This window comes from Ranitomeya imitator, chromosome 2 (assembly GCF_032444005.1).
Source record: "Ranitomeya imitator isolate aRanImi1 chromosome 2, aRanImi1.pri, whole genome shotgun sequence".
Lineage (NCBI taxonomy): Eukaryota > Metazoa > Chordata > Amphibia > Anura > Dendrobatidae > Ranitomeya > Ranitomeya imitator.
In genome coordinates this window covers 332,150,081-332,174,984 of record NC_091283.1, presented here as the reverse complement: position 1 = coordinate 332,174,984, position 24,904 = coordinate 332,150,081, and the positions used below count along the sequence as shown (strand labels likewise).

The 24,904-nt window shown below is 47.3% G+C and overlaps 2 protein-coding genes across 2 annotated transcripts in view; one reads left to right on the top strand and one right to left on the bottom strand.

Moving 5' to 3' along the window:
- LOC138663586 (oocyte zinc finger protein XlCOF7.1-like) overlaps positions 1–24,904 on the top strand; it is a 169,796-nt gene that overhangs the window by 85,373 nt on the left and 59,519 nt on the right. The window contains exon 7 of the mRNA XM_069749843.1: positions 7,602–7,609. Within this exon, the coding sequence (XP_069605944.1) occupies positions 7,602–7,609 (8 nt within the window). The remainder of the gene's footprint in view (positions 1–7,601; positions 7,610–24,904) is intronic.
- The window catches only part of LOC138663591 (oocyte zinc finger protein XlCOF8.4-like), a 52,137-nt gene that overhangs the window by 15,855 nt on the left and 11,378 nt on the right, over positions 1–24,904 (bottom strand). The gene's annotated exons all lie outside the window — the stretch shown is intronic.

Sequence of the window (24,904 nt, the reverse complement as noted above, 5' to 3'; positions counted from 1 at the left end):
TGACCTAAATTTACCACTAACATGAAGCCCAATATGTCACGAAAAAACAATCTCAGAACCGCTAGGATCCATTGAAGCGTTCCTGAGTTATTACCTCATGAAGGGACACTGGTCAGAATTGCAAAAAACGGCAAGGTCTTTAAGGTCAAAATAGGCTGGGTCATGAAGGGGTTAATGACCTGGCCGTTTTTTGCAATTCTGACCAGTGTCCCTTTATGAGGTAATAACTCAGGAACGCTTCAATGGATCCTAGCGGTTCTGAGATTGTTTTTTCGTGACATATTGGCCTTCATGTTAGTGCTAAATTTAGGTCAATAAATTCTGTGTTTATTTGTGATAAAAATGGAAATTTGGCAAAAATTTTGAAAATTTCGCAATTTTCACATTTTGAATTTTTATTCTGTTAAACCAGAGAGTTATGTGACACAAAATAGTTAAGAAATAACATTTCCCACACGTCTACTTTACATCAGCACAATTTTGGAAACAAAAATTTTTTTTTGCTAGGAAGTTATAAGGGTTAAAATTTGACCAGCGATTTCTCATTTTTACAACGAAATTTACAAAACCATTTTTTTTAGGGACCACCTCACATTTGAAGTCAGTTTGAGGGGTCTATATGGCTGAAAATACCCAAAAGTGACACCATTCTAAAAACTGCACCCCTCAAGGTGCACAAAACCACATTCAAGAAGTTTATTAATCCTTCAGGTGCTTCACAGCAGCAGAAGCAACATGGAAGGAAAAAATGAACATTTAACTTTTTAGTCACAAAAAGCATTAAGCTACTTACTGGTAGCGGCATTTTTCGGAGGCCCATGACAGCACTACGAGAGAGGGGATCCGCCCTTCAGGAACAGGAAACCTACAGATACAAAAGGGCGGTACCTCTCCCCATGCATCAGTTGTATATTAGAGCCTGAGAGGACTACCGCGGTTAGTAGCACACAAATATACATTATATACAGTTTATGTACAAAAATAATCCATCATATTGAACTATATACTACACGTGAGATCTATCTATCTCATTATATATACTATAGGAAGTGCAACCCCCACGTGAATAGGGAGGGAACTAAGGGTGCTGTCATGGGCCTCCGAAAAATGCCGCTACCAGTAAGTAGCTTAATGCTTTATTCGGACTCCCATGACAGCACTACGAGAGAATTACAGAGATGTAAACTACCTTAGGGAGGGACTATAGCCTGCAGCACCCTTAACCCGAAGGTGAGATCAGAAGAGAACCCCAAGTCCAACCTATAGTGTTTGAAAAAGGTGGAAGGGGATGACCACGTAGCCGCCTTACATATCTGGTCGATGGAGACTCCAGATCTCTCAGCCCAGGATGCAGCCATGGCCCGAGTGGAATGTGCCCTCAGATTCTGCGGAACAGGACCTCCACCTGCAGTATAAGCCAGAGAGATAGCCTCCCTAATCCACTTTGCTAACGTGCACTTTGACACTCTAAGACCTTTCCTGGGACCTTGGAAGGATAGAAACAACGCCTCCTCTCTCTTCCAAGCATCAGTGACTGATATATATTCTAAGAGACATCTCCCAACATCTAACGTATGGAGTAACTCCTCTTTGGAATTAGAAGGATTAGGGAGAAATGATGGTAGAACTATCTCCTGAGATCTATGAAAATCTGAGACCACTTTAGGTAAATAAGCTGGATCTGGTCTGAGGACTACTCTGTCCTGTAGAAACTCTGTATAGGGGGAGAGCCTAGAAAGAGCCTGTATGTCTCCTACCCTACGAGCAGATGTAATTGCCACCAAGAATGCTGTTTTGAGGGATAGTAATTTAAGTGAGGCTGAATGTAAGGGCTCAAACGGTTCTTTAGTCAAGGCTGAGAGGACTAGGTTGAGATCCCAAGGCATTGACCTATTCCTGTGTATAGGTCTGGATCTACTAGCTGCTTTGATGAACCTTGATACCCAATAATTACCAGCAATGTTACAAGAAAATAGAGCCCCCAGGGCTGAGACTTGTACTTTTAGTGTACTTGTGGATAGATTTAGCTCTAGCCCCCTCTGCAGGAATTCTAGAATCTGGTTAATTGGTAAACCCTCTTCGATATTAAAATTTGAAGAGGCCAGAAACTTCCTCCAAGTTCTAGAGTAGATTTTAGTTGTTATGAGTTTTCTACTCTTCATAAGGGTATCAATGAGATTTGGAGAAAATCCTCTGTTTTTTAACAGTGACCTCTCAAAGACCATGCCGTCAAATGGAGACCCTTCACTTGTGGATGGTTGATCGGACCTTGATGAAGTAAGTCCGGAATGTCCGGCAGTACCCAGGGGTCTTCCACCGACATGGTCCTGAGCCAGGAGAACCAAGCCCTTCGGGGCCAGAACGGAGCGATCAGTATGATTCTCGCTTGATCCTCCCTTATCTTTCTGACCACCAGAGGCAACAGGTTTAGCGGGGGAAACGCATAAGCCAACCGGAAATCCCATCTGATCAGGAAGGCATCCACTGCCAGCGGATATTCCCTGGGATTTAAGGAAAATAATTTTTTCACTTTCCTGTTGTCCTTGTTGGCAAATAAGTCCACCTCTGGATGACCCCACCTGCGAACAATCTGGTTGAAGATCTTTGTGTTCAGAGACCATTCTCCTTGTCTTAAGGTGTTTCGACTTAGAAAGTCCGCCCTTATATTTTCCTTCCCTTTTATATGTACTGCTGAGCAGGCGGTCCGCTATTTCCATCAGGGACTCTGAGCGTGTTCCACCTTGGTGATGCACGTAGGCAACTGCCACCTGATTGTCGGAGAGGATTTTGACATGGTGACCCTGTAGATACACGAGGAGTTCCTTAATTGAGAATTCAATTGCCATCAACTCCTGATTGGAAGAGGCCGATGTCTGGGAGTCCCATAGACCCTGGACTACAACGTCACCCATGTGTGCCCCCCACCCCGTGGGGCTGGCGTCTGTTGTGATTACCCGAGTCACCTAGGGAACTCCTGCTGACAGATTGTCTTCCTCTAGCCACCATCTAAGAGATGCAAGAACCCCTGAACTCAATGTCATCTGACCCTGCAAGGAACCCTGTAAGACTCTATCATAATGTAGTACGTCAAACTGTAAAGGCCTGGAGTGGAATTGGGCCCAACGGACGGCGGGGATACAGGAAGTTAGGGAACCTAACAAAGACATAGCCTGTCTAAGGGTCATGGATGGTTTATTAATTGCTTTTAACACCTGTTGTTGGATATGAAGTTATTTATCAGGTGGAAGACAGCATTGTTGAGACTCGGAATTTAACAGCAGCCCTAGGAACCTCTGGGTCTTTAGGGGTTGCAAACGGGACTTATCGTAATTTACGATCCAGCCCAGATTTTCCAGTTTAAATATAGCTGTTTTAACCTGAGCCAGGCAATGGTCTACGGAGTTCCCCACTATTAGGAAATCATCCAGATACGGGACAATGAGGATATCGGATTCACGTAAGTGCGCCATAACCTCCGCAACTACTTTAGTAAATACCCGGGGAGACGCTGAGAGGCCGAAGGGAAGGGCTCTAAATTGAAAATGGCGAACAATACCTCCCATAGACACCGCCACACGTAGAAACCTCTGAAAGTTTTCGTGGATAGGAACATGATAGTATGCATCCTTTAAGTCCACAACTACCATGAAGCAGTGTTTAAACAACATCTTTATTGCAGAACTGATTGACTCCATTTTAAACGTGGTATTAACCAGGTATTCATTAAGGGATTTGAGATTGATAATAGTCCTGAACGACTTGTCTGGTTTTTGAATCAGAAAAAGAGGAGAGTAGAATCCTCTTCCTCTTTCTGACTCCGGAACCTCAATCAGTACATTTTTACGGCATAAAGTCATGACCTCTGACTCTAGGGCCGTCTGCTCAATAGTGGAGGAACGCAAGGGGGTTAGCATAAATTTATCCCGAGGCCAGTGAACAAATTCCAATTTTAGGCCTTCCGATATAATACCTCGGACCCAGTCACTATCCGTGATGTTAGTCCATGCAGAAGAGAAGGTTGACAATCTCCCTCCCACAGGGATTGCTAGTCATTAGTCTGGTTTCTCACGTTCTTTTGAGGAACGGCGAAACATGTAACCCGTACCTTTCCTGCGTCTATCCTCCCATCTAAAATTTTCTCTAGAGGGTGAGGACGCGCGCTTCCTTCCACGACCAAATCTCCTCCTGTTGAATGGACGCCGGTAAGAAGCTGATGACAAATTAGGGAATTTTTTCTTATCATCCCCAGCCTTTTCGAGCAGCTCATCCAAAGTTGGCCCAAAGAGATATTCCCCTTTACATGGGATAGCGCATAACTTGGATCTTGACTGGATATCCCCCGACCAACACTTCAACCATAAGGCTCTACGAGCCGCGTTGGAGAGTCCTGCTGCTCTGGCTGCCATTCTGACCGAGTCCACCGATGCATCCGACAGGAAAGCCGCAGCATCCTGAATCACTGGAAGCGCACCTAGAATAGAATTCCTGGAAGCGCCTTCTTTAAGCTGGGATTCCAACTGTTCCAGCCAGACCATCAGGGATCTGGCTGTACAAGTCGCAGCCACTGCTGGCCTCAAAGATCCGGCTGCCATCTCCCAGGTACCTTTAAGGAAGGTATCCGCCTTCCTGTCAAGGGGGTCTTTAAGGGAACCCATGTCCTCGAAAGGTAATACTGCATTCTTAGATGCTTTCGCCACCGCAGCATCTAACTTAGGGCCTTGTCCCAGGTATCCACAGCCGCATCCTCAAAGGGATACCTGCGCTTTAAAGCCGGTGGCAAAGAACCTTTCTTCTCCGGTTTTTTCCATTCCCGGAGAATCAGGTCTTGAATTTTATCATTCACCGGGAAAGATCTGCGTTTCTTGTGTTCCAAGCCGCTGAACATTAGCTCCTGACGGGAAGGCTGAGTCTTAGGCTCTTCTAGGCCCATTGTGCCTCTGACCGATTTGACTAGTTTATCCACCCGGTCTAGAGGCAGACAGAATCGGCCAGAGTCCTCTTCTGATGACGAGGAAGAGAGAATCGAGCCATAAGAACCCTCCTCTTTATCTTCCTCCAAAGAGTCTGAGATCACTGAAGCTCTTTGTTTTGAACTTCCCGCCTGGGACAAAGACCGCAGGGATTCCTTAACTTCCATACGGATCATCTCCTTTAGACTAGCCGTAGAAGCAGATTCTTCCGCTACCTAGGGGAGGACAATAAGGGAGATACCATCTATCTAGCCTGATGTCACTCAACCCCTCCACTCCTGTAGACCTCACCGTCTGTTGTATACAGGAGGCACACAATTTTTTAGGGTAGGAATCTGGTAAAGGAACTTCACATAGGGCACACTCCTTATGTTTCGACTTTGCACTTCTCTTCCCCTAGAATGACAAAGTATAAGGGGCCCGCGTCACTGAGTGAACATTCACGTAGATCACTTACCAGTGTACGCCAATGAAAAAGGTACCGGAACACGAGGGGGCTCCTTGCCAGTCGAAGCTCTAGATCCTTGCCTGGACGAGCTTTTACGGCTGGACTGGTCACTTCTGATATGCTCCTTTCCCACGGCTTCCTGCCGCACTTTATCCAGAAGCTGAGGCTGCTGCTCACCATCATCTGCCATGATGAGACTGTGGCCAAAAGCAGGGTTCTATCGCCAACACCTGCTTATATCCCCTGTATTCCGGTCAGCAGGCCACCTGGCGCGTTCCCCATTGGTTCCTGATGATCAGGCTGCAGCTGGGATGTTAGCGGTGGTAATGCAGAAGAAACCGGCCAACCGGACCATGGGCGCCGCCATTTTGGAAAAGACCGCGCATGCGCAGCCCCCCGCAAACTGGAAGCGCCTGCCGGCTCCACCCCCCGGCGCCCCAGCGTTCCGGAAACGCTCAGTGAGCGATGCAGGACGCCGGGAATGCCCAGCAGTGCTCCGGACGGCGCTCCACTTCCGACGCCGCAACTGTACCACCGCACCTCACCGCCTGACCCAGGGGGGGGAAATGAAACATACCAACGCCGGCTTCTGGAGACAAGGAATCCTCCGGACCCTGCTCCCTGCTGCCAACGCCACTGACGTGCAGTCCAGCCTGGACCACCGTGGCGTCTCCAGGACTTTCCACACCGGTCGAGGTAGGAGACCCCCCCGCTACCAGATTCGACCGGCCGGCCTGGGCTCCTTACGAGATGAAATCTGTAGGGTCCTGTCCCTCCAGGAACAGGAAACCAACTGATGCATGGGGAGAGGTACCGCCCTTTTGTATCTGTAGGTTTCCTGTTCCTGAAGGGCGGATCCCCTCTCTCGTAGTGCTGTCATGGGAGTCCGAATAAAAAGATCTTTTAGCAACAATTTTTTTATTTTCCCAATGGTAAAAGGAGAAAGAACCACGAAAGTTGTTGTCCAATTTGTCCGGAGTACGATGACACCTCATATGTGGGGGTAAACTACTGTTTGGGCGCACGGCAGGGCTTGGAAGGGAAGGAGCGCCATTTGACTTTTTGAATGAAAAATTGGCTCCACTCTTTAGCGGACACCATGTCACGTTTGGAGAGCCCCCGTGTGCCTAAAAATTGGAGCTCCCCATTTTGGAAACTAGACGCCCCAAGGAACGTATCTAGATGCATAGTGAGCACTTTAAACCCTCAGGTGCTTCACAACTTGATCCGTAAAAATGAAAAAGTACTTTTTTTTTTTTTTTTTTTCACAAAAAATTTCTTTTGGCCTCAATTTTTTCATTTTCACATGGGCAATAGGATAAAATAGATCCTAAAATTTGTTGGGCAATTTCTCCCGAGTACGCCGATACCTCATATGTGGGGGTAAACCACTGTTTGGGCACACGGCAGGGCTCGGAAGGGAAGGCGTGCCTTTTGACTTTTTGAATGGAAAATTAGCTCCAATTGTTAGCGGACACCATGTCGCATTTGGAGAGACCCTGTGTGCCTAAACATTGGAGCTCCCCCACAAGTGACCCCATTTTGGAAACTAGACCCCCAAGGAACTTATCTAGATGCATATTGAGCACTTTAAACCCCCAGGTGCTTCACAGAAGTTTATAACGCAGAGCCATGAAAATAAAAAATATTTTTTCTTTTTAGCCTGGAATTTCCTATTTTGCCAAGGGTAATAGGAGAAATTGGACCACAAATGTTGTTGTCCAGTTTGTCCTGAGTACGCAGATATCCCATATGTGGGGGTAAATCACTGTTTGGGCGCACGGCAGGGCTTGGAAGGGAAGGCAAGCCATTTGGTTTTTTAAATGGAAAATTAGCTCCAATCATTAGCGGACAACATGTCGCGTTTGGAGAGCCCCTGTGTGCCTAAACATTGCAGATCCCCTACAAATGACCCCATTTTGGAAACTAGACCCCCAAAGGAACTAATCTAGATGTTTGGTGAGCACTTTGAACCCTCAAGTGCTTCACAGAAGTTTATAACGCAGAGCCATGAAAATAAAAAATAAAAATTTCTTTTCTCAAAAATGATTTTTTAGCCCGCAATTTTTTATTTTCCCAAGGATAACAGGAGAAATTTGACCCCAAAAGTTGTTGTCCAGTTTCTCCTGAGTACGCTGATACCCCATATGTGGGGGTAAACCACTGTTTGGGCACATGCCGAGGCTCGGAAGTGAAGTAGTGACGTTTTGAAATGCAGACTTTGATGGAATGCTCTGCGGACGTCACGTTGCGTTTGCAGAGCCCCTGATGTGGCTAAACAGTAGAAACCCCCCACAAGTGACACCATTTTGGAAACTAGACCCCGAAAGGAACTTATCTAGATGTGAGGTGAGCACTTTGAACCCCCAAGTGCTTCACAGAAGTTTATAACGCAGAGCCGTGAAAATAATAAATACGTTTTCTTTCCTCAAAAATAATTTTTTAGCCCAAAATTTTTTATTTTCCCAAGGGTTACAGGAGAAATTGGACCCCAAAAGTTGTTGTCCAGTTCCTCCCGAGTACGCTGATACCCCATGTGTGGGGGTAAACCACTGTTTGGGCACACGTTGGGGCTCAGAAGGGAAGTAGTGATGTTTTGAAATGCAGACTTTGATGGAATGGTCTGCGGGCGTCACGTTGCGTTTGCAGAGCCCCTCGTGTCCCTAAACAGTAGAAATCCCCCACAAGTGACCCCATTTTGTAAATTAGACCCCCCAAGGAACTTATCTAGATATGTGGTGAGCACTTTGAACCCCCAAGTGCTTCACAGACGTTTACAACGCAGAGCCTTGAAAATAAAAAATCATTTTTCTTTCCTCAAAAATGATGTTTTAGCAAGCAATTTTTTATTTTCTCAAGGGTAAAAGGAGAAATTGGACCCCAGTAATTGTTGCACAGTTTCTCCTGAGTATGCTGGTACCCCATATGTGGGGGTAAACCACTGTTTGGGCACACGTCGGGGCTCGGAAGTAAGGGAGCACCATTTGACTTTTTGAATACAAGATTGGCTGGAATCAATGGTGGCACCATGTTGCGTTTGGAGACCCCCTGATGTGCCTAAACAGTGGAAACCCCTCAATTCTACCTCCAACACTAACCCCAACACACCCCTAACCCTTATCCCAACTGTAGCCATAACCCTAATCACAACCCTAACCCCAACACACCCGTAACCCCAACACACCCCTAACCACAACCCTAACCCCAACACACCCCTAACCCTAACCACAACCCTAATTCCAACCCAACCCTAAGGCTATGTGCCCACGTTGCGGATTCGTGTGAGATTTTTCAGCACCATTTTTGAAGAATCCACGGGTAAAAAGGCACTGCGTTTTACCTGTGGATTTACCGCTGATTTCCAGTGTTTTTTGTGCGGATTTCACCTGCGGATTCCTATTGAGGAACAGGTGTAAAACGCTGCGGAATCCGCATAAAGAATTGACATGCTGCGGAAAATACAACGCAGCGTTTCCGCACGGTATTTTCCGCACCATGGGCACAGCGGATTTGGTTTTCCATATGTTTACATGGTACTGTAAACATGATGGAACACTGCTGCGGATCCGCAGCCAAATCCGCACCGTGTGCACATAGCCTAATTCTAAAGGTATGTGCACACGCTGCGGATACGCAGCAGTTTCCCATGAGTTTACAGTTCAATGTAAACCTATGGGAAACAAAAATCGCTGTACACATGCTGCAGAAAAACTGCACGGAAACGCAGCGGTTTACATTTCGCAGCATATCACTTCTTTCTGCGGATTCCGCAGCGGTTTTACAACTACTCCAATAGAAAATCGCAGTTGTAAAACCGCAGTGAAATGCGCAGAAAAACCGCAATAAATCCACAGCGGTTTAGCACTGCGGATTTACCAAATCCGCTGCGGAAAAATCCGCAGAGGACCAGAATACGTGTGCACATACCGTACCCTAACCCTAGTTCTAACTCCAACCTTAGTGAAAAAAAAAAAAAATTCTTTATTTTATTATTGTCCCTACCTATGGGGGTGACAAAGGGGGGGTCATTTACAGTTTTTTTATTTTGACCACTGTGATAAAACCTATCACAGTGATCAAAATTCACTCTGGAACGAATCTGCCGGCCGATTCGGCGGGCGCACTGCGCATGCGCCCGCCATTTTGGAAGATGGCGGCTCCCAGGAAAGAAAACGGACTGACCCCGGGAGGCTCGGTAAGTATGATGGGGGGGGGGTGGATCGGAACACGGGGAGAGGGGTGGATCGGAGCATGGGGGTGGATCGGAGTGCGGGGGTTTTGGATTGGAGCACGGGGGTGGGATTGGAGCATGGGGGGAGCGGACAGAAGGACGGGGGAGCGGACCACAGATCGGAGGGCTGGGGGGGGGGGCGATCGGTGGGGTGGGGGCACATCAGTGTTTCCAGCCACTCCCCCTGTCCCTGCAGATCGGGTGAAATGGGAGTTAACCCTTTCACCCGATCTGCAGGGACGCAATCTTTCCATGACGCCACATAGGCGTCACAGGTCGGATTGGCACCGACTTTCATGATGCCTACGTGGTGTCAAAGGTCGGGAAGGGATTAAGCTGCGCCACCAATCGCCAAGGTATACCCATAATAGAGCAGTCCTATCTAATGTATATAATCCCTATCCTGTGGACATGCAAGATGGAACAGCTTTAGTGCAAATGGCCCACAGAGGAGTGGTGGACTCCCCAGTCTTGTAGAAACTTGTTCACTGTGCAAGTAGCCCATGTGTTTTTGGTTCTATAATTGTTCTCTTGCTTTTACAAAACTGGGGAGTCCACCACTCCGCCATTTGCACTAAAGCTGTTCCACCTGCCATGTCCACATGGATATTTTCTCTCTGAACCCTGCTTATACAGGTACTATACAGATGATCAGTGTTCTGTCCTCACTAGCTGAGGCAGGCTCATACGTAGCTATACAGTCAGCTAAACCGCTATACCGGGGTCCAATAAGGAGACTGTGGTTGAGTCTGTGCTTTATTAAACGTAGTGGTATATTGATGCGGTGAAACTGTGAACAATGATATACATAGAATCAGTGCATGGCATAGAACAGATACATAATACACATGATATACATTATGCATAACATTTAGAAAGCTAGTGACTAAACTGGGAGTACAACTGGTTAAACTAAGCTAATATAGAGCAGGAATATCTATAGGAAGCATAAAGACATACCGGCAATGCAATCGCAAGGGGGATGAAGTGAAGCGTCTTTCCTTGAAGGCAAACTGAAGAAAGTGAAAGGAAAAATGGAGGGAAATGGAGGCTGAGCTACCATAATGCATTGCAAAGGAGGAGGAGAATCAGACATGGATAATACAAACACAGAAGATTGAACTGCCAACATAACTCTGACCGCTAGAGGGAGCCAAAGCATCACAGATGAATAAAGGCATGAATATATCAATACTGTATACTGAGGAAACTGCAATTATGCAAGCAAATAATCAGGGTAACAATATTAGATGGCGGAGACAGAACACTCCCCGTCTGGCATCAACGGATGTCACTACTCCTTTCTTCCGAAGGCAACAATAGGACCAGTTCAGATACCGGTCTGGAAAATGTCTTAGGTTCATTCCCTTTGGTCATCCTTAGCTCAACTTTGCGGACGTTGCCGTCCTTGCTCGGGAACGTTGCGGTAACTAGACCAAGTGGCCACTGGTTCCGGTGAATCTGACAGTCTTTCACAAGAACAAGGTCACCTATGTTCAGATTAGGTTTAGCAGATTGCCACTTTGTACGTGGCTGCAGGGTAGACAAATATTGTTTGCGCCACCTGTCCCAGAAAGTATATGCAAGACTTTGTACCTGTCTCCATTGGCGCTTGTAGAGGTCCTTAGCGTCGAATCCTCCTGGAGGGGCACTGGACAGTCCCGTTTTCTGGGTAAGTAGAGTAGCTGGAGTCAATAACAAGGGCTCCTCCGGGTCGTTAGGAACTGGAACCAGGGGTCTTGCATTGATTATTGTTGCAGCTTCAGCCATGAAGGTGATTAGGTTTTCGTGAGTGAGCCTTGCTGCTCCTTTACATTTTTCCATGTCACGAGTTCTGGTGGTCCTGAATGAGCGAGCTATACGAGTCAGGCAGGTAATGGCTCGAGTAAGTGACTTCCAACTTGAGAATCTGTCGAACCTGCAAGATCCAAGCTGGATAACAGAGGTCACTGTATGAAGTGTAGACACCTGAGGGCAGATTTCAGCATCTGAGTCCTCTCCTACTAGTTCGAAGGTGTCTGGAAAACATTCCTCAATGTACAATAGTTTTGGTCCAGAGAGCCACGTTGTGCTTCCTAGTCGACTTGCGTCAACTGCTCTAGTTGCATGATCTGCGGGATTCTGGTCTGTGGGTATGTAATGCCACTGCTGTGGATGAACTGATCTCCTGATTCGTAGCACTCTGTTATTGACATAAACGTAGAATCGCCTGGTTTCGTTGTGGATATATCCCAGGACTACTTTGCTGTCTGAGTAGAACTTGGCTTGTGTCAGGTCGATATCCATTTCGGATGCGATGAACTCCGCTAACTCAACGGCTAAGACTGCGGCACAAAGCTCTAACCTGGGTATAGTGTGCTCTGGTTGTGGTGCGAGTTTGGCCTTTCACATGACGAAACCAATGTGGCACTGACATTTGGAGTCTACAGTTTTGAGGTAGGCAACAGCGGCAATTGCTTTGACAGAAGCATCTGCAAATACGTACAGTCTTTGGCTCTGTATCTCAGTAGATGGCACAGGGGTGTATGGTCTTGGCATATGCAAGTTGGAGAGTGCCGCTAACGAGTTCTTCCACTCTTCCCACTGGATCCTCTTATCAGGTGGCAGAGGTGCATCCCAGTCAGATGTTTCCCTAGTTAAGTCTCTTAGTAGGGCCTTGCCTTGTATAGTAACAGGAGCTGCGAAACCCAAGGGGTCGTACAGACTGTTGATGGTAGACAGGACGCCTCTACGTGTGAAAGGCCTTTCTTCCTGGCTGACCTGAAAGGTGAAAGTGTCTGATTGTAGATTCCAGAGAAGCCCGAGGCTGCGTTGTATTGGTGTGGGGTCTGACCCCAGGTCCAGGTCTCTGAGACCATTACATAGGTCTTGAGAAGGGAACGCTTCCATGAGTTCTTGGCTGTTTGAGGCTATTTTATTAAGCCTAAGGTTCGAGCAGGCAAGCATGTCCTGAGCTCTCCTGAGAAGACTGAGGGCAGTCTCATTTGAAGGCATGGCTTTTAGACAGTCGTCGACATAAAAGTCCTTTTCTATGAATTGTCTGACATCTGCTCCGTATTCTGGTTCTCCTTCCTGAGCTGACCTTTTGAGTCCGTAAATGGCGACTGCAGGTGAAGGACTGTTGCCAAAGATGTGCACTCTCATGCGATACTCTGTGACTTCTTTAGTAGGATCATTGTCTCTGTACCAGAAGAATCTTAGGAAGTTCCTGTCTCTCTCTCTCACAAGGAAACAATGGAACATTTGCTGGATGTCAGCGATGAAGGCAATGGAATCCTTACGGAAGCGCATAAGTACACCCAGTAGTTTGTTATTGAGGTCTGGTCCTGTCAGCAGAACGTCATTCAGGGAGACATCATTAAATTTAGCACTGGAATCAAACACGACTCTGATCTGGCCTGGTTTCTTAGGGTGGTATACTCCGAACATGGGTAGGAACCAGCATTCTTCAGAGTCTTTGAGAGTGGGAGCTAGTTCTGCGTGACGGTTTTCAAAAATCTTTGACATGAAGGAGGAAAAGTGATCTTTCATCTCTGGTTTCTTTTGCAGATTACGAATGAGAGAGGAGAAACGTTGTAATGCCTGATTTCTGTTGTTCGGTAGACGTGGTCTGTGGGTTTTGAAGGGAAGAGGTGCGACCCAGCTGTTGGTCTCATCTTTAACGAGTCCCTTGTCCATTACCTCTAAGAACAACTTGTCCTCTACCGACATTGCCACTTGGTTGTCCTGCTTAGTTCTCTGGAAGACTGTGCCCCCTAACTGATCCTCATAGCTTCCCGACACTATACTGCTGTCGTGAGTAAAGTCTATTAAATGATCAGGTAGTTGGATGCTGTGTGGCAGTTCCCTGACATGGAACTCATTGTTACAAGGTTGAAACAGAGATGGACGTCCTTTCTCCAATGTATTTGTCAGCATGCTTGTCACAGAAGATGGGGCGTGCATGCGTCCCAAGCATACGTTGCCAATTATGACCCATCCTAGGTCTAGCCTTTGGGCATAGGGAGCATTGTGGAGTCCGTTGATATGACGTCTCACTTTATGAACCTGTAGGATATCTCTCCCCAACAGCAGAATTATCTGGGCCTGATGGTCGAGTTCCGGTATGAGGTGTGCTATTTGTTTTAAGTGAGCGTGATGGATTGCTACATCTGGCGTAGGGATTTCAGATCTGTTGTCTGGGATCTGGTTACGTTCGATGATCGTAGGTAGTGGTAGGCAGAATTGTCCATCTAAAGACTCGATCTGGTAGTCAGTAGCTTTCCTGCCTGCTGTTGTCACAGTACCTGCACACGTCTTTAAGGAGTAGGGAGTGCTTGGCCCTTTGATGTTGAATAGGTCAAAGAACGTTGATCTAGCCAAGGATCGATTACTTTGGTCATCTAAGATAGCATACAGTCTTACAGCTTGGTCTCTATGGCCCTTCGGGTATACTTTGACGAGGCATATTTTTGAACAGGACCTACTGTCTATTGTCCCTTTGCAGACCTCGGTACATTGTGAAGTGATCTCTGGCGTAGCTGTATCAGTGTTCCTTTCCTCCCCGCCATGCTCACTGTCAGCTGGCGTGTTTTGTGTACTCCATGGAGCTGGGCCAGGGTGTAAAGCGGTGTTATGATCTGTGGTGCCACATTCTGTGCATTTTACACTGACCTTGCAATCCTTGGCGAGATGAGCTGTGGACGAGCAGCACTTGTAGCAGATACCGTTTTCTTTCAGGAAGCTTCTGCGATCTGGCATAGATTTTCCTCTGAAGGCTCTGCATTTCAGGAGAGGATGAGGCTTCTGATGAAGTGGGCACTGCTTGTCAGGGTCCTGCACCTTTGTCTCTGATTGGGAGCAGCCAGCAGACCTGTAATTAGAATCTGAAGAAGAAACATAAGTCTTGTGTACTGCTACAGATGTTCTGCGTGGATTTGCAGGTGGTGACGGTGTGGCATATGGTATTGCAAAGACAAAGCTGGGATCGTTTCTAATTCTTGCTCGTTGGTGTATGAAGTCTACAAAAACGGAGAAGGGAGGGAATGGAACACTGTGTTTGTATTTGTACGTGGAACCATGTGTGAGCCACCTCTCCTGTAGATTGTAGGGCAACTTCTGGACTATAGGGTTAACACCTCTGGCTGTGTCGAGAAATGCAAGTCCCTGTAGGTCGTCCTCGTATTTGGCAACTTGGACTTCCTTCAGCAAGTCGCTTAGCTCTCTAAGTTTCTGGAGACCTTTGTTAGATATTTTAGGAAAGTCATCGATTCTTTTGAACAAGGCTCTTTCTATTACTTCTGCTGAGCCGTAACACTCATCCAGCCTTTTCCAGATCTCTTTGAGGCCAGTCTCAGGGCGGTTTATATTAATGTCTCTGATCCTTACTGCGTGTTTGACTGACTCTTCTCCCAGGTATTTGACTAACAGGTCTATCTCTTCCCTGTGTTGTAGCCCCAAGTCTCTAATGACATTTTGAAAGGAAGCTTTCCAAGCTCTGTAACCTTCAGCTCGGTCAGTGAATTTCATGAGTCCCTTGGCAACCAGTTCACGTCGTGTGAAGAACTTGGCAAATTCTGTCGTGAACCGGTTGTCAGCAGAGTATACTGGTGATGGGTCGCCCTGATAGTGATGTGAGGTGCGTTCGTACCTGTTAGTGTCCTCATGGTGGCGCCAGCCGGTGTCGTATTGCTTCGGCCTGATGTACGGTGCGTCAGCAGGGTGATCCACGTTTGTTACCTGATGAGGGGCAAGGTAGTCATTAGCAGAGTTCTTTTGCCTCACATTTTCGAGTTTGTTTCTGTCCTGAGCCTCGTGACGACTCTCGCTCACTTCGCTGGAGGTGTCGTATTCTGGTTTTGGTACTGGTTCAGGGTTATAGTTTGGATCAGGAGGGTCATTAACATACTGAGATGTGCGTTGTGGTGAGTCTTGCAGTGGAAACTCCAGACTCGACGTACTGCTTTGGCTATGCAGCTTGGGATTTTGCGCGGCTTCTAGCGATTCTGCTTCGGCGAGGGCTGCGGCAGCTTCCCTTTTTGCTGCTAGGCTTTCTAAGGCGGCATCCACACGTGCCTTCTCTAACTGCGACCTTCTCTTTTGGTCGGCTCTCTCTAAGCGCGACCTTCTCTCTTGATCGGCTCGCTCTTCATCTATGCGTGCTTTTTCTAATTTAAGTTGCATCTCTTGGTCAGCAAAGCTCGCTCGTATTTTGGCAGCTTCAGCATTTGAGCGGGCAATGGCGACAGCGCTGCTGATGGATGTTGTCTTTGAGGAGACGGAAGTAACAGATCTTGTCCTATGCGATTTGTGAGACATGGTGTCTTGGGAAAGTGCTTGGCTGTGCAGAGATTGCTGTAGCTGTATTTAGTCTCTGAGTAGCCGGTGACTTGAATCCCACTAGTTGGATGGCTGCAGTTTCACTGTTCTGTCCTCACTAGCTGAGGCAGGCTCATACGTAGCTATACAGTCAGCTAAACCGCTATACCGGGGTCCAATAAAGAGACTGTGGTTGAGTCTGTGCTTTATTAAACGTAGTGGTATATTGATGCGGTTAAACTGTGAACAATGATATACATAGAATCAGTGCATGGCATAGAACAGATACATAATACACATGATATACATTATGCATAACATTTAGAAAGCTAGTGACTAAACTGGGAGTACAACTGGTTAAACTAAGCTAATATAGAGCAGGAATATCTATAGGAAGCATAAAGACATACCGGCAATGCAATCGCAAGGGGGATGAAGTGAAGCGTCTTTCCTTGAAGGCAAACTGAAGAAAGTGAAAGGAAAAATGGAGGGAAATGGAGGCTGAGCTACCATAATGCATTGCAAAGGAGGAGGAGAATCAGACATGGATAATACAAACACAGAAGATTGAACTGCCAACATAACTCTGACCGCTAGAGGGAGCCAAAGCATCACAGATGAATAAAGGCATGAATATATCAATACTGTATACTGAGGAAACTGCAATTATGCAAGCAAATAATCAGGGTAACAATATTAGATGGCGGAGACAGAACAATCAGGTTTTTAATACATCAGATAGGGATTATATACATTAGATAGGACTGCTCTATTATGGGTATACCTTGGCGATTGATGGAGCAGCTTAATATACATTTTTTTTGCAAAAAAACGTATTAACTAAATACCCTGTATTTTTTTCATTTTTTGACTAGCACTTGCTCATTTACTGTGACTTCTTTACAACAGAGTATTTTTGACCTTGCTATGCTCTTTTTGTGTCTTCAAGTTTCTTGGTGGTGTGAACAGGTTTCTACAGACTTGTTCACTGTGCAAGTAGCCCATGTGTTTTTGGTTCTTAAATTACAATACATGCAGGGGCGGATTATAATAGGGTCAATCTGGGTGGTAGCCCAGTGGTGTGGGGGGCCCTGGGCAACCGCTCAGACTGCTGGAGGGAGCTCGCCGCCGAGAGCACTGGTCAGGTGAGGAGAACTCTGTTTTGTTTTTTTTTTGCTAACAGCAAATATGCTGGACACACTGGGGCAGATTGCTGGACACTGGGGCAGATTGCTGGACACACTGGGGGTAATATGCTGGACACACTGTCTGGGGGCAATGCTGGAAACACGGGCAGATTGCTGGTGGACACACTCTGGGGGCAGTGCTGGAGACACTGGGGCAGATTGCTGGACACACTGTCTGGGGGCAATGCTGGACACACTGGGGGCAATGCTGGACACACTGGGGGCAATATGCTGGACACACTGGGTAGATTGCTGGACACACTGTCTGGGGGCAATGCTGGAGACACTGGGGCAGACTGCTGAACACACTGTCTGGGGGCAATGCTGGAAACACGGGCAGATTGCTGGTGGACACACTCTGGGGGCAGTGCTGGAGACACTGGAGCAGATTGCTGGACACACTGTCTGGGGGCAATGCTGGACACACTGGGGGCAATGCTGGACACACTGGGGGTAATATGCTGGACACACTGGGTAGATTGCTGGACACACTGTCTGGGGGCAATGCTGGAGACACTGGGGCAGACTGCTGAACACACTGTCTGGGGGCAATGCTGGACACACTGGGGGCAATGCTGGACAAACTGGGGGTAATATGCTGGACACACTGGGTAGATTGCTGGACACACTGTCTGGGGGCAATGCTGGAGACACTGGGGCAGACTGCTGAACACACTGTCTGGGGGCAATGCTGGACACACTGGGGCAGATTGCTGGACACACTGGGGGTAATATGCTGAACACACTGGGCAGATTGCTGGACACACTGTCTGGGGGCAATGCTGGAGACACTGGGGCAGATTGCTGGACACTGGGGCAATATGCTGGACATACTGGGGCAGATTGCTGGACACACTGGGGGTAATATGCTGGACACACTGGGGGTATTATGCTGGACATACTGGGGCAATATGCTGGACATACTGGGGCAATATGCTGGACATACTGGGGCAGATTGCTGGACACACTGGGGGTAATATGCTGGACACACTGGGGCAGATTGCTGGACACACTGGGGCAGATTGCTGGACACACTGGGGCAATATGCTGGACATACTGGGGAAAATTGCTGGACATACTGGGGGTAATATGCTGGACACACTGGGGGCAATGCTGGACACACTGGGGCAGTTTGCTGGACACTGGGGCAATATGCTGGATATACTGGGGTAGATTGCTGGACACACTGGGGCAGGACTGGAGGCATGGGCAGAATGTAGATACGGGGCATGATTGGAGACACAGGGCACAATGAAAGACATGGGGCAGGATTGGATCATGGGGCAGGATGGATACGATGGAGACAGATGGGGCAGGATGGGGAGATCATATGGGGCAGAATGGATACTCATGAGGGCAGGATGTGAGAACATATGGCTAAAGCCAGAAATGAGACACATGGGGGCAAGGGGGAACACCAAGGTTACTTACTGGTAGCCGGTTTTTCCGGAACCCATGACGGCACACCTGAGAGAGGGGATCCGCCCAGTCAGGACAGGAAACCCTACTGAAAATAAAAGGGCGGTACCTGTCGCTTCAGTTGGTTTTCAGAGCATGAGAGGCCCCCCTGGTTAGTATACATGGTAATCCATCACCACATCATATTAACTAAAAAAAAAAAAAGCACCCAAAGCAATAGTGCACACCGAAAAGGTGATAAAAGGGGGGGAATATACAGGTGCCGTCATGGGTTCCGGAAAACCCGGCTACCAGTAAGTAACCTTGGTGTTTTCCCTTCCCCCATGATGGCACACCTGAGAGACTTTTGTAGAATGAAACCTTAGGGAGGGACCACCACTTGTAGTACCCTTCTACCAAAGGTTAGGTCAGCAGAGAAAGATCTAGCCGGTAGTGCTTGAAAAAAGTTGAGGGTGAGGACCAGGTAGCGGCCTTGCAAATTTGAGCAATTGATACCTCAGCCTTTTCTGCCCAGGAGGTAGCCACGGCTCTGGTAGAGTGAGCCTTGATGCCTTCAGGAACCGGAGTGCCCCCCGCAGAGTAGGATAAACTAATGGCCTCCCTAATCCATCTAGCAATAGTACTTTTAGCCAACCCTCACCATCTTTTGCTACCCTGAAAGGCTATGAATAGGGTTTGGTCTTTCCTCCACTGACTAGTCATAGATATGTATTATAACATAGATCTTCTCACATCTAGCATGTGGAACTTTTGTTCCCCTGGATTTTTAGGATTACTACAGAATGATGGTAAAGTAATCTCTTGACTCCTATGGAACTTTTGAACCACCTTGGGGAGATAAGCCGGGTCCGGTCTTAGCACGATCCTGTCATCAAAAACCTGAGTATAAGGAGGGCATATTGACAGGGCCTGTAAATCACTTACCCTTAAAACAGTTCTACTAGTAGCCTTAACATCGGCACGTAGGGTAAGTAACTTAGGTGATAACTCCTGCAAGGGCTCAAAAGGGTGTTTAGTTAGGGCTTCTAAGACCAAAGTTAGATCCCAAGGAGGGATTTTTGGGATAACGACCGGCCGAGATCTACTACAAGATTTTATGAATCGTGAAACCCATCTATTTGAGGCAAGATTACAGTTATACAGGGCCCCCAAGGCTGAAACCTGAACTTTAAGGGTGCTGGTTGCTAACCCAAGATGTAATCCTGCTTGCAGAAATTCCAGGATAGGACCCACTGTAGCCACCTCCCCCAATGGTTCACCCAGGAAGTCAAGAAATTTTTTCCATGTCCTACCATAGATCCTAGAGGTTATGGGTTTTCTGCTTTTTAACAGGGTGGAGATTAAACCTGGTGAGAATCCTTGGCGAGTTAGTAACGCCCTCTCAAATCCCAGGCTGCCAGATGGAAGCCCTTCACCTGAGAGTGGGTCACTGGGCCCTGGGTTAGCAGGTCCGGAACCTCTGGCAGAATCCATGGGTCTGTTACCGACATCTGCCTTAGAAGGGAGAACCATGGTCTCCTTGGCCAAAATGGAGCTATGAAGATAATTTTTGCCTGATCCTCTCTGATCTTCCGGATCACAGCTGGAATCATCACTATCAGGGGGAATGCGTAGGCCAGAGAGAACTTCCAGGGTATCAGTAGGGCATCTACTGCGAAGGGATGTTCTCTTGGATTTAAGGAGCAGAACTTTCTGACTTTTTTGTTGTGCAAGTTGGCAAACAAGTCTATTTCTGGTGTGCCCCAGGCTTGGATTATTTGTTGAAATATCTGGGGGTTTAGGGACCATTCCCCCTGTCTTAAGCCTCTGCGACTCAGGAAGTCTACTTGTGTGTTTTCTATGCATGTGATGTGTAGTGCCGACAGAGATGACAGGTGTTGTTCTGGTAATTGAAAGAGTAGTTTTGATGCATCCATGAGGCCTTTGGACCTCGTCCCCCCTTGATGATTGACCTACGCCACCACTGCTCGATTGTCCATCACGATTCGAGTATGGCGACCCCGGAGTGTCTTAGGGCTTTCTCCACTGTCCATAGCTTTTTTGTTTGACCCATAGTTTTTTTCTCGTATGGACCAGGTACCTTGTACAGAGTGAGACCTCAGGTGAGCTCCCCAACCTGTACCGCTTGCGTTGGTCGTGATGATGTCTTTGACCGGATTTTTCCACCGGACCCCAATTGTCAGGTGGTCTTCCACCGTCCACCAAACTAGGGAATCCCTTACGCCCAAGGAGAGACATAGATTTCCTTCTAAATGCCCTCTTAACAGTCTTTGAGCTGAGAGAACTTCCCACTGTAGTTGTCTTAGGTGGAATTGTGCCCATCCTACTGCCGGAATACACGATGTTAACGAGCCTAGTAGGGACATCGCCTTTCTCAGAGTCATTGCTGGTTGACGTATTGCTGTACTGGCCAGGTTTATTATCTTGTCTACTTTGGTTTCTGGAAGGAGGCAGAGCTGATGCTCGGAATCCAGTATTAACCCCAGGAAGGACTGTAGTTTTACTGGCAGTAGTCTTGACTTGGGGATGTTTATTATCCAACCCAGCTCCATTAGAGTTGTTGTTACCACTGATACTTGAGTACAGTAGGACTCTGACCTCCCTATTACAAGGAAATTGTCTAGATATGGAACAATTACTACATCCCGGGACCGGAGGTATGACATTATTTCCACCATTACTTTGGTGAAAACTCTGGGGGCTGTAGACAGGCCGAATGGAAGGGCTGCATATTGATAATGCTTTACCTGATTCTGAATATAGAGAGCTACTCTCAAGTATTTCCGATATTCCTGATGTATTGGTATATGGTAGTATGCATCTTTTAAGTCTATTATCGCCATGAAGCAGTGTTGGAAGAGAAGTTTTATGGACGTGTTTATAGACTCCATCTTGAAAGAGTAGTTCTCTATAGATTGGTTGAGCTTCCTTAGATTTATAATAGTTCTCCAAGAACCATCCTGTTTTTGGATTAAGAAGAGGGGGGAGTAAAACCAGTCTCCTTCTTCCTGAACCGGGACTTCCTGAAGAACCTTTTTGTGGATAAGTCCCAAGACCTCAGTTTCTAGGGTAGATTGTTCCTGCTGGGACTTTCTTCGGGGAGTTATTATAAAGTTTCGTCTGGGTGGACAGACAAATTTTATTTTTAGGCCGTCTTTGATAATGTTCATGACCCAGGTACTGGGGGAGATATTTACCCAGGCCGGAAAGAAGAGGGAGAGTCTTCCTCCCACTTCTGGCGTAATGTCATTGGGGGGGGGATTTTTTTGCCGATGTAGAGGGCCTTTTAAACATATAGCCCGATCCTCTCTTATCCTTAAAGTCCCAATTTTTTGGGGGGCGATCTCTGTTATATCTTCTCCTCCGAAAAAAAGGTTTTTTTAGAATCTTTAGGGATATTGGGAAAAACTTTCTTTTTATCTCCTGCATGTTCCAGGATCTCTTCAAGTTTTTTCCCCAAAGAGAAGTTGGCCGTCACATGGAATGGAGCACAGCTTGTGTTTAGATAGCAAATCCCCCGGACAACCTTTGAGCCAAAGGGCTCTTCTTGCCGCATTAGACAAGCCCGCTGCTCTTGCTGTTAGTCTTGCGGAATCTGCAGAAGAGTCTGCCAAAAAAGCTGCTGCTCCTTGCACTAAAGATATATTTGCAAGGATGTCAGTTCTGGGTACTTTGTCTCTTAGCTGATCCTCTATCTGTTGTAGCCAGACCATTAGAACACGGGCCGTACATGTTCCAACAATTGCTGGCTTTAGGCCCCCCGCTGAGGCTTCCCAGATGTGTTTCAGAAAACTATCTGCTTTTTTGTCAAGCGGGTCTTTAAGAACACCAGAGTCTTCTAATGGAAGGGATGATCTTTTTAAACATTTGGCTACTGCCCTGTCAATTTTAGGGATCTTCTCCCAGGATTCAGAGTCTTTATCCTCAAAAGGATATCTCCTTTTGGATGAAGAGGGCAAAGAACCCATTTTTTCAGGTTTTTTCCACTCTTTCTCAATTGCTTTTATTGCTTTTATTTTCGCATTAACCGGAAACGTGTGTTTCCTTTTCTCTTCTAAGCCACCAAACATGACATCTTCTAGTGACCTAGGTGTCTTCTCCTCTTTAAGACCCATTGCAGATCTAACTGCTTTAACTAATTTGTCTACGTCCTCAGTTGGAAAACATGGACGACCACCTGAATCACTGTCCGAGGAGGAATCTGAAGACTGGACAGAGGCCGAGGAGGTAGAGGGAGATCGGGATGTTTTAGGACTCCCCTGTCTCTGAGAGGCATCTGACTCTGTAGACGCCTTACGGCTTCTCCTTCTCGGTTCATTAAGGGCCAATTTCAAGGAGTCTTTTATTTTAGCCTGTATTATGGCTTTAAGGCTAGTGGAGAAATTAGGGGTCTCTTCTTGTATAGTTTTACTAATGCAGTTAGCACAGAGATCCTTCTGCCACTGAACTGCAAGCGGGTCTTTACAAAGGGCACACTCTCGGTTCTTTGTTTTACCGCTAGCTTTCCTGGACCCCTAGTGATCAAAACAGAAAAAAAAATGGACCCTGTTACCATAAGGGTGACATTCACGTAGATCACTCACCACCACCGACAATCAAGGGTACCGATTTTGGAGGCTGGACAGATGCACGTGAAGCGTCCCTCCTGGACGCCGACGAATCTTGCCGGACAGGACGACTGCTGTTCCTACCACTTGAGCGGCTGCTCCTGGTATGCTGGTGGCTCGGCAAGGCATCTGGTGAGAGCTCCTGCTGCTGCTGTGAAGGCAGCTGCTGCTGCTGCTGCTCCTGTTGTCCCACTTCCATGCTGAAGTTTTTGGACATGAGCGCGTCTTCTGTGGTCCAGCACCCTTTTATGGGGGGACCACTGCACTCCCCGCCTCCTTCAGTGCCCAATAGAGACCCCTCCCCTTCTCTGCCGTGCCGCCGGAGTTCCCTTCCACCGGCCGGCATTTCTTCATGGGCGCCGCCATCTTGGATCCGGCGCCCGCCCCCGACGTCACGCCCATTCCCAGCGTGCCTCGTCAGACGAGCGACCCGGAAGCGGCCACCGCACCGGCAGAGAGGGGAGGGCGGCGTGGCAGCCATGGAAGGAACCTTCTGACCATGCTGCACAAACGCCTGCTCGGACGCAGAGACCCGGAGGACCCGTGGACGGGGCATCCAGGACCCGAACTCCGACGCACAGGCGCTGCCTGTTCTTCCATGCCGGGATGGGACCTGGGTAAGTGGAATCACCGCCGTGTTCAGCACAAGGGTCCCTGTCAGGACAAGAAACCCAACTGAAGCGACAGAGAGGTACCGCCCTTTTATTTTTTTTATTTTCAGTAGGGTTTCCTGTCCTGACTGGGCGGATCCTGTTATGATACGGTGGTCTAGGAGCAACATGGAACGAGCTCTGAAGGAAGTGGTAACTGTACTGACCGCAGTCGCTAAGCTCAACACAACACTAGAAGTAGCCGTGGGATGCTCCTAACTCTCCCTATGCACCTTGTCACAGCCTAAGAGCTAACTACCCCTAAAGATAGAAGCAGGAAAGCTATCTTGCCTCAGACAAAATCCCCAAAGGATAGATTAGCCCCCACAAATAATGACTGTGAGTGGAAAGGGAAAATACATACACAGAATGAAACCAGGATGAGCACAGGAGGCCAGTCTAGCTAAATAGATAGGACAGGATGGAATACTGTGCAGTCAGTATAAAACACTACAAAAAATCCACGCAGAGTTTACAAAAAATCTCCACACCTGACTAAAGGTGTGGAGGGTAAATCTGCTTCCCAGAGCTTCCAGCAAGACAGAATTAATTCATACTGATAAGCTGGACAAACATAGAAGGCACAGAACGGATAAGTCCACAATCTATGGACAGAAAAGAGCAAGCAAAAACTTAGCTTTGCTGAACTGGTCAGGATAACAGGGAAATCCAAAGAGATGTGAATCCAACCAGGAACCATTTACAAGTGGCACTGGCTGAAGGAAAGAGCCAGGCCTAAATAACCGAGCAGAAGAGACGATAAGTGGAGGCAGCTGATGACAGCTAACTCCAAGGAGCAGCCATACCACAAGAGGGAGCCCAAGAGCAGAACTCGCAAAAGTGCCACTTACAACCACCGGAGGGAGCCTAAGAGCGAAATTCACAACAGGATCCCCTCTCTCAGGTGTGCCGTCATGGCGGAAGGGAAAATATTATTACCATAGGTGCTAATTAAGGGATATTATTACTGCAGTGATGTATTTATTTTATTTTTTGAGTATACTGTTTTAAATGGGGGGTGATCCTGTTACTGTGTAGAGTGATACTATGTCGCCTTTTTTTCTACATGTGGTGTAATGTAGAAGTTGTGAAAAA